The 10,263-nt window shown below is 38.6% G+C and overlaps 1 protein-coding gene across 6 annotated transcripts in view; it reads right to left on the bottom strand.

The window, feature by feature from the left end:
- Positions 1 to 10,263, bottom strand: part of LOC145664853 (prominin-like protein) — a 253,296-nt gene that overhangs the window by 86,800 nt on the left and 156,233 nt on the right. For all 6 annotated transcript variants that reach the window (XM_081731870.1, XM_081731872.1, XM_081731875.1 and 3 more), the window contains exons 7-9: positions 6,843 to 7,008; positions 3,336 to 3,465; positions 1,408 to 1,560 (exon numbers count right to left, since the gene is read on the bottom strand). In XM_081731870.1, coding sequence (XP_081587996.1) covers positions 1,408 to 1,560; positions 3,336 to 3,465; positions 6,843 to 7,008 — 449 coding nt within the window. The remainder of the gene's footprint in view (positions 1 to 1,407; positions 1,561 to 3,335; positions 3,466 to 6,842; positions 7,009 to 10,263) is intronic.

The raw sequence follows: 10,263 nt of genomic DNA, 5'->3' as shown, positions 1-10,263 counted from the left end.
GTGACAGACAGTTCATGTATCACACATTGATGAGCACTCATCGTCACTGCCGGTAAAAACTACCTTAAGACACTAACGGAGTGGTGACCTAATTGTTAAAGAGCCCGCGTCCCATACTATCTCTTGGGACAGTTTTACCTTGTACTTACGGTCGATTACGATGTATACATGCCCCTGCTGTGCGGGTTGTGGAAATATTGCAAGACATAACTCACCCGCGTAGTACATTACTTAAAAAACTTGCAGCGTTAAAATTTTAATATCTACCGATGTAACTTCCCTTGAGAGCAAACAATGCTCTTTCCAAACACGGTATTCGTTTTAAAGCAAAAATCCTGACATAAAACTTACAATCCTACGTTTCGCAGTTAAATGCCACTGATGTCTAATTGGTTCCATGATCAATAAATAGTCAACATTTGCAGAACATTTTATAGTGATTATGAATTAAATTTGAGAATATTCATTTTATTTTGTGCAATGGATTAAAGAAGTGCATTTCGTTTCATTTCTGCGTTTTCTTTCTTTTTACATTATAATGTACTCTTTGTTCATGTTTGAACCTCACCCGTGAAAACTATTCTGATAACATTCTCACCCACCTTTCTTATACCTAATGATAATGTTCCAGCCAATGAGAGTACATGTGCAGACGAAATGAATAAAAACTCGTATATTATGAGGGGTTTGAGACTTCATTTTAAGCCTAGGTTCTAGACCCATGGGCGGGGCTTCGTGAGAGAAATGAGAAGAACGAGACTTTCTTCGACACGATGGTGGTTTAACGTACTGACCTGCGTTGTGTCGTATTCAATTCTTCTGTTATTACTTTTTTAAAGTTTGTGTAAGAATGTAGAAAGCTAAGAATATGAACAATACAAGTCTAGTAAATTTGATCATATATGTATTTGATTCAGGACTTTTCCTTTATACATGTTACGTGCATAGTTCGTCGTAGTATGTTTTATCTACAATTGATTAATCCGTAACTTCTAATATAGTGGTTTATTGCGGTTGTTTGTGGTGAGGTTGAAACACAACACAATTTGCAGAAAACAGCATCTGTGTAAGATTTATATGCATTCAGGTTGACATTAGCGACGCTGTCAATGCACGGGTGCTGAACGGTTGAGTTGATTTTGAGTTTAACGTCCCGTTCAGCAGCGGGGCTATATGAGACGTGGACCTACTGATTAACGTGGAATCCGAACCACATGAGCTCCCACCGGTAATAGAACCCGGTTCTCCCACGCCAAAGGCGCGTATGCTAACCGCTTAGCCACGAAAGAGCTCCGGGTGCTGAACGGATTCCAAGTTCGATTCCCGAACTTGGTTATCACGTTGGTTTCTTTTACCATCCGCAGAAATCATTATAATTTTAAACAAGAATAACTAAGAAATACTTACGCCATTAAGAACGATGCTCCAGTTCCCTTATTACAACAATCTTCTCCATAAGTTCCATCAGGTCTTTTTCCACAAAAGCCATAGAAGAGACCGAACACTATGCACAGAAGAATGATAAGAAGCAAGATGCTCACCCCTATGTCTACATAATGCCTGAAAAAATATATATAATATTACATATTATATAAAACTCACTTCGTATTTATTAACAAGTAAATAACTTCTTTATTATGAAAAATATTTATTATTTTCCTAGTGCTCAACTTATGAATCAAATTACTGTCCAGCCACTTTGTTCTGAGCTTATAACTACAAATATGTTAGGATTTAATTAGCAATTATCAGATATAAACTAAGGAAAATGTATCTTTTAAATATTAATTGGCACGAACTTCAAACAAGTTCACTAACTGAACATTATTTAATATATCAGCTTTACAAGTTTTCCCTGTTATCTATTTTATAGAGGCTGGGTGAGCACCTGAGTCGCAAGAGAATGAAGTTAGAACGGGTAATAAATCCCATCACCACCGGATATAGAAGCCAGGCCTTTTAGTGGATAGGCAGACGCCTTATCAACTACATCATTGCAATTCTTTAATAAAGGTAACCAAGGAAATTCTGTCGCTTTTACACCCACTATCTTCGAATATCGATATGCCATCTACGACGTACCTGGAAGAACAAAAATAATCTTCATCAGCATTGAGAACTTTCAGCCAACGTTCTGGAAGGCCATGGATTCCATCGCGGTAGAACTTGGTGGGCCGTGAAGCGAGGAAGGTATAAAGTGCATTTTGCACCTCTACTAAGGATTTGAACTGGCGTCCTCTAAAGTGTTTTTCCAAGAAATTAAACAGGTGATAATTGGACAGTGCGATGTCCGGGGAGTATGGCGGATGCAATAGTGTTTCCCATCCAAGGCGCAGAACGATGTTCCGGGTCATCCTAAGCATGTGGGGTTTAGCGTTGTCCTGTAACAGAAGAACCCATTTGAGATTCAGAAGTGCTGGCTCCTCTTTTTTCTTCTTCTTCTTTCTTTCTTTCACACGGCTCAACTGCTCACAGTGCAATGTTGCATTGATGCTCTGACCAGCCGATAGCAGTTCCCGATGCACAATGCCGCGAGCAGCCCACCGAACACATAGGGGGACCTTCTAGTGCAGTGCTGGTTTCGGCCGTTTTGGAACCGATTCATAGAATGCTAACCAACGATGACGGCGCCGTGGAGCTTCGTACAGGACCCATTTCTCATTACATGTCAACACCCTGTCCAGAGATGGCTTCTTCCTCAGACGAGATAGCAAAGAAACGAAGGTGTCGGTTCGCGTTGCCTTCTGGCCTGAAGTCAAATCATCTAAAACCCATCGACCCAATGGTACGCTTTCGAGTGTTTCATCACTGACCTTAAACTTGTCAAGCCACCGCTGCCCTGTCCGCGTAATCACGACACCCTCACCAAAGGCCTGGCGTATCTTCCGCCCCGCTGCAGCGGCCTTTGACCCCAGTTTGAACTCGTACAGCATAGACGCTCTGTAGAGGTCCCATGTTCACTGTCCTTACACAAGTTCACGGTGTAACTGAACTGCCAGAACCAGGTAATATGTTGGATATACCCCACCAATAACTGACCTTCACCTTATATCCATTTGCATTCAACTCACGGTGTGAGGGCCAATTGAACACAGACTTCCACAAAATGCGACAGTTTTTTCTTGGTTATCTTTATACATTCTGGGTACCTTAATTCTATGACACAATTCATATTGCTGAATTAAACTAAAGAGTATGAATGGAATTTATACCTCAAATACAGCAATTTTTCTAATTTGTATTTATTGATTCAACCTTCCATACGGAAACCAAAAATACATTCTTTGTACCATTCAACGCGAAGCAATACGTACAAAAATTCGTACTGAACTTACCTATATTGAGCATATTCCTTAATTAATCCTTCACCAAATCTAACTGGCTCGTGAGAATGATTAGTCATGTATGAATCTGCACGTCCCATCACAGCAGTCAAACTGTCCGCATGTTTAGAAATTTCAATTCCTGGAAAAAAATTAAAGCAAAAGAGAATTTAATATTTGTGAACTTATTACTTACTCTTTTGTTTTAAAGGCAACCACATTTTCTTGTTTATTTTCTATTTATATTCGCATATGTTGATACGTAGGGTTCTAACGAACACAACTAAAAGAACAAGAAGTATATTTGTACACGCGATCAACTTCCTCTCACAATACAATTGATTAAAATTTAAACGTAGATAAATATTTTTCTGATATATCACTGTTCACGATTATTTTTTTCTACATTTATATACGAGGGAAGATCAGAAATTAAGGTTACAATGCCGATATTTCTGGAATTTCGTTTGTTACAAAGGAATTAGAAGTGTACGTTAATTTTAATACATGGAGTTGGTAATTATGCAGTTTCAGCCACCCGCCACGTACGGCGCTAGTTGTATGTAAACGCACATGGCAACTCGTTTGTAAAGTTCGCCTCGCGAAGAAGTCCGCTCAGTTATTCGATTTTTGTGAGCGAAACATGTAACCTCGGTTGAAATTCACCGGCAGCTGGTAGAGATTTGCGGAGAAACTGTAATGTCTCGTCGGGAACAGGTCAAAACTCCCACAGCCAAAACCCCCAAACAAAAAATGTCAAAACGCCCACACAATCGGTCATAACTCTCACACAAAAGGAAAAATCTCCCAAATGCACGAACGGTCATAACTCCCACAGCCAAAACCCCCACACTGGTAATCGGTCATAACCTCCAACGGTCATAACTCCCACACAAATGGACAAAATTCCCACACATAGCAACGGTCACAATCCCCACATAAATGGACAAAACCCCCACACAAATGGACAAAACTCCCACATGCAGAAATTGTCACAACTGCCACACAAATGGACAAAAAACCCCACACAATCGGACAAATCTCCCACACTCTGAAATGATCCTGGTTGCATGTCTTTTAATAACATTTTTTATTCCACTTAAACTGATGTTGCAACTATTCTTCTTGCACTGTCTTCTAATGACAGAAACACTAAAGTGGGCGTCATAAAGAGCCGCATCAAAGACGTGCAATCACGATCATTTCAGAGTGTGGGGGATTTGTCCGATTGTGTGGGGTTTTGTCCATTTTGTGGCAGTTGTGACAATTTCTGCATGTGGGAGTTTTGACCGTTTGTGTGGGAGTTTTGTCCATTTATGTGGGGATTATGACCGTTGCTATGTGTGGCTGTTTTGTCCATTTGTGTGGGAGTTATGACCGATCGTGTGGGCGTTTTGACATTTCTTGAGTGTGGGGGTTTTGACCTAGACCCGTCTCGTCAGCATGTCGTAGAATAGTGTCGAAAGTTTGCGGTTGGTAGAGAAAACACGTAACCGACGAGAAGCGCAGTAGCCGACCCAGCACACGGCACCAACAGATTTGAACACAGCTCGCATTGGAGGAGCTGATTCAGGACAAAAGGGGGATCACGTTGCGGCATCTGATGGCAGAATTGGGAATGTCGGCTGTCGCTTCACTTCAAACGAGGAAGTGAAACACTTCGTGACAACGTGGCTAAACACGTAAGGACGGAATTTTTACTAGGAGGGAATCTTCAAACTTATTCCACGATGCGACAAGTGCCTCAACCGATACGGAAATTACGCCGAAAAATAGCCTAATGTATGTTCTATCTGTTGGCTGTATTGGTTGTATGAATATATACACGTTTCACTGTAGGTTTTGTAACCTTACTTTCCGATCACACCTCGTATATAAAACCCTAAGCATGGTTTAATTTAAATTTAAAATATGTTTAGCAAGCAAGAAGTAGCGTAATCCAGAGTAAATCATTCAATACCAAATGTCAAACATTATTAATCTTACTAACTTCCCCTTTTCCCACATAACCGAAAGGAAGTCATAATAATACCTTACTAGAAGTAGTCCAAGTCTATTTTCTACCTTCTTCTATAAGAATAAAATGAAAGTTAGATGGTTATGCTATTTAGGGTAAGAGATAGATGAATTACTGAAAGTGGATGATTATTAAGTACCTGATGGAATGAAAATGTAGAAGAAACAGGAGAACCCCGAGAAAAATAACACAATATGTTGTCCACTACAAACGCGCAATGTCAAGGATCGAACCAGTGACCCCTTGCACCAGGGATGAACGCTCAATCACTGAGCTACCGTGCCTTCTTTTATCAACTGATCTGAGAAATTGATTAAGGGTGTAGATAAAACGGGAAATGTTTGAAGAGAGAGTCCGAACCACTAATTCTGAGGTTTGTATCTGAGAAAAATAGAACCCCAACCGCGAATTGATCCAAGGGATTTGAGCCCAAGATTGTGTGTAAGGGAGGAAATTGCGTTGTTCTTGTGTTCGATTGTAAATCGGATTCAAACCCTGCACGCACAACAGCTTAATTCTCTGGTTCAATATAAAGATTTCAAACAAGGAAGACTAATAACATTTGTCTTTGTTAAATTCTTTTAATTCTATTAGCTGTTGTCCTCCAAATCTTCAAGAGCTCCCTCGTGGTTAAGCGGTTAGAATACGCGTCTTTGGTCTGGGAAAACCGGGTTCGATTCGCAGGAAATCATGTGGTTCGTATCACACGTTCAGCTATAGGTCCACGTTTCATATAACTTCGCTCCTGAAAGAGGCACTACACTTAAAATCAAATCAAATAAAGCCTTCAACCGTCTGCAAATTTCCACAGTTACGTCCTTAAGGCTAAAGGAGACGGACAATTAAGACAATTGAATGGCGATAGAATTGATGGAATGAAATGTGGGAGGAAACGCAAGTACCCGAGAAAATCCACAGACACAATGTTGTCCACCACAAACTTATTTGGGCAGGGATCGAACCCGGGAACCCACGCACCAAAGGTAAGCGCTCTACAACTGACCCACCGTGCCGCAGCTTTATCTATGGAGTTTTATCAAGTGATATGAGATGCAGGTCCACATTTTGTCCCAAGATTCGCTCGTATCGGGGTCATGAACGAAACTATAAAGAAAACTACTCTATTTTTATCCTCTTGAATAATATATATTATCGAAAGAAACCATCTAATGGGAAATGAAATGAAATTTTTGAGTTTTACGTCCCACGATTATGCCGGTTAGGCTAAAGGAGACGGTGATGATGAGTAATGAATGAAATAGTGGAATGAAGAAAGTGGGAGGAAACGGGAGAACCCCGTGAAAACCCACGCACACGGTTTTTGTCCACCACAAAGTTCACTTGGCAGGAGCAGGGTTTGAACCCGAGACCCCTAGCACCAGAGGTGAACGCTCTACCACTGAGCCACCGCGGCCCCACAAATCATCTAATGGGTTCTCACGTACAAAGTATATGGTAGCGCGAGTGGTAACGTATTCACGCTGTTACTAGTTTACACTTACCTGCTTTCCGTATAGAAGCAGAAATGTCCGGTATTGAATCATTCACAACACGCTGTATTTCCTGTTGTATATTGTCGAAGTCTTCTTTCCCTTGCATTACTTTACCCGATATGTTCTCATTAATCAAGTCAGAAATCTCATCAAAACTGGAGGTAACATCCGGAAGCTGGAATTAGGCAAAAGCTAATTAGAAGAAACATTTGTACACAACCAAGGCAGAAAAATGTATATATTAAAGAGGATAACGTCATACTAACCTCAGAATTGGAAAGTTTAGATTGTGGAATGTAAGATATATCTCAACCTCTTGTTATACACTTTCATGGAATTAGTAGTAAGTACATGCACTTCAAAATAACGCAGCTCAATATGCACTGTATTATTAATATTTTAATCTGTACTTCGTTCAAGCTAGGATTTGACAAATCTCTTGCGTCAGCTTACAAGACAAGGTACCAAGCATTTCCGTTCTTCAGATTAGAAGATATCAATTTACACTGTATACAGAATTCTGTACGTGAGTTAGATTTTGTTATCTTCATACAAACAGAAGCACAACATGCCTTGAGATGCGTCAAATTACCCAGAAATATTTATTACCAGTAAATATGAAACATTTATTCAGTGGCGTTACCAGAAATTAGCTTTGAAGGGAAGGCTTCAACTACAGGCGGTTCTTCATTAAGGCAAGCTCTTTTCTAGACAGGCAAACTATGTTATACATACGAGAACGTTTATAGAAAGGACTCTGTACATTCGTATATTTACCAGTCAACAGATATCAACAAAAACTGTAAGAGCAGCGAGAAATTGTCCCATTATATGGATTCAACATACCAAAATACGTTCCACCTCCGTGCCGTTTCCGATTTGTGGGATATAACAAACAAAATATATATATATATATATATATATATATATATATATATATATATATATATATATATAGTAACACTTCTGGTATTATATTTTCCTTGTATCTCAAACTCTACGAAATTTTACAAATCCAATTCCTGGTATAAATTCAATATCTAACTATAAGTATACAGTAACAGGTACCTCATTTTATTAAATTAAAAACCGAAAGGAGGCTGGTAAAATTGGTTTTGAAACGCAAAATGTTAACAGAACAAAAGTGGAGATGAAATTATTCTTGTGATGCTAAACTGGTTTCATCCCTAGCCTTCTTTCTATACCACGTCCGGTTTCAAGCCTAGTTTTACCGCTTCCATCTCCCTCCATTTGTCTTGTAAGGTTCTTTTATCTCCGCCCTTTTCCTTCTACAACTTTCGGTTTCCAACTTTGTTTTACCGCTTCTTTTATCTCCGCCCTTTTCCTTCTACAACTTTCGGTTTCCATTACCGGTTCTTTTATCTCCACCCTTTTCCTTCTACAATTTCGGTTTCCAACTTTATTTTACCGGTTCTTTTATCTCCGCCCTTTTCCTTCAACTTCCGGTTTCCATTACCGGTTCTTTTATCTCCACCCTTTTCTTTCTACAACTTCCGGTTTCAAACCTAGTTTTACCGGTTCTATCTCCGACCTTTTTTTTCTTTACAACTTCCGATTTCAAACGCAGCTTTATCGGTTTCAACTCCAACCTTTCCTCTCTACAACTTCTGGTTTCAAATCCAGTTTTACCAGCTTCATCTCCGACCTTCTTCCTCTACAACTTCCGGCTTCAAACCCAGTTTTACCAACTCTATCTTCCTCCTTATCCCTAAAAAATAACTTCCGATTTCAAAACTGATTCTTAGCTCCTCTACCCGGGTCTAGCAACGCCACTGTGTTAATTATTATTACTATTAGTATTATTATTATTATACGAGATAATGCAACAGAGCAAACACAAACTGAAAATGAAACCTCTATTACTACTGGCAAAATCTGAAAATCTTCCTAGTAACGGTGGGAAAAATACTATTCAGTTATAGTGATAAATAACAATAATAAACTTAAGGAAAATTATAACTGATATTACATAATATTTATTTTATATTTCTAAGTCATCACTACAAATTAAATCACCATCACTTTTGATCATGCATATATTGTGATATCAGACAAAGTCATGCACAATAACTATAATTATTTATATATTATCTATAAGTTTTTATTCCAGACAAAATTCGCCAAGTACGAACTGGAAATAAATACGCACATAGACTAAACGTTAATGCAAAGCTTCAAATACCAAATAATACACACACACCCACACGCTCACAATACTTCTTCACATGCAACAATACTTGCATAACTGCAATGAACTTAGAAATACCTTTGGGAAGTACCTGTCGAGCAACTTTTGCATGGAATAGATAAAGCAGAGTGATTAATTGGATACACACACACAATTAGTAATGTTACTGGAATGGAAAATATTAATTTGGTACAGAGATTGGTAGATATCTCAGTAAGTAAAGGTACTGATACTCTTTGTTATTCGTGCACAATAATGGTGATATTACATTCTCACCTATGCGCCTGATTTATTAATATCAATCCACAACAGAAATTAAAATATAACAATAACTATGTAACAATGAATTATTCTTGTAGATACATACTAAATATATACTCTTTCGAAGAAACAAGTATTACCGATAAGCAAGCGCAAAAATTTCTGCAGGATAGCAAAGTTTTCCTGGAGGGGGAGGGGGATTAGGATGTAACTCATAAGATCAGGCAAGTATTTTTCAACCTTTTCAAGTCTCGGATTCAAATCGACGAACAACAAGCTTCAGAGGACCGAGTAGTATATTAAAAAGAAAATTTTCTATATTTCAGAAAATAACACGCCTACTAAACCACATGCTCGCATTTGAAATCAAACAATTTTATCCTTAGGAAACCAGTGATACTGTTGAGCTTTATAGCCTATTTAGGGGACCACTCTGTTCAAACAATGAAAGTGAATAAATTATATTTCTGCACTTGATAGTTACTTAAACCCAAGATGATCACGTCGTTTCGCCTAAAATACAGTTAAAAGTGAGAAAGTTAGTTAATGCTCTTATCTGAAATTTTAGAATACTCATAAGTTAACGCTTTTATATAAAATTTCAGGATATTCGTATCTTAATGACAAAACTCTAAGAGCAGAATCTGATACCAGAACTTCACGACCCACCAAATACTTCTGAGGATCCACCAGTAGGTCGCGAACCCACAGATTGAGAATTGTTTTACTAGTCCTGTATTTACTATTTTGGTTCATAAAATCTTTTAACCGCTTTTCCTTTACGTCATGGCACTCATGCTACTACCATATCCTCTAATTGGAAACAATGAGTGGAAAATAGAGTAGATTTCGGAGAACGGACTTTGGTAATTTGAGCTAAATTGTACGACAATGTCTCGTAAAAAAATGTCTCGACAATGTCTCGTGTGTTGAAAAAATTACACTATCTCCATTGATCAA

Source organism: Thermobia domestica, chromosome 11 (assembly GCF_964235325.1).
Source record: "Thermobia domestica chromosome 11, izTheDome1.hap1.1, whole genome shotgun sequence".
NCBI classification, from domain to species: Eukaryota; Metazoa; Arthropoda; class Insecta; order Zygentoma; family Lepismatidae; genus Thermobia; species Thermobia domestica.
The sequence above is the reverse complement of the archived record's forward strand: the minus strand, read 5'-3'. Positions and strand labels throughout refer to the sequence as shown.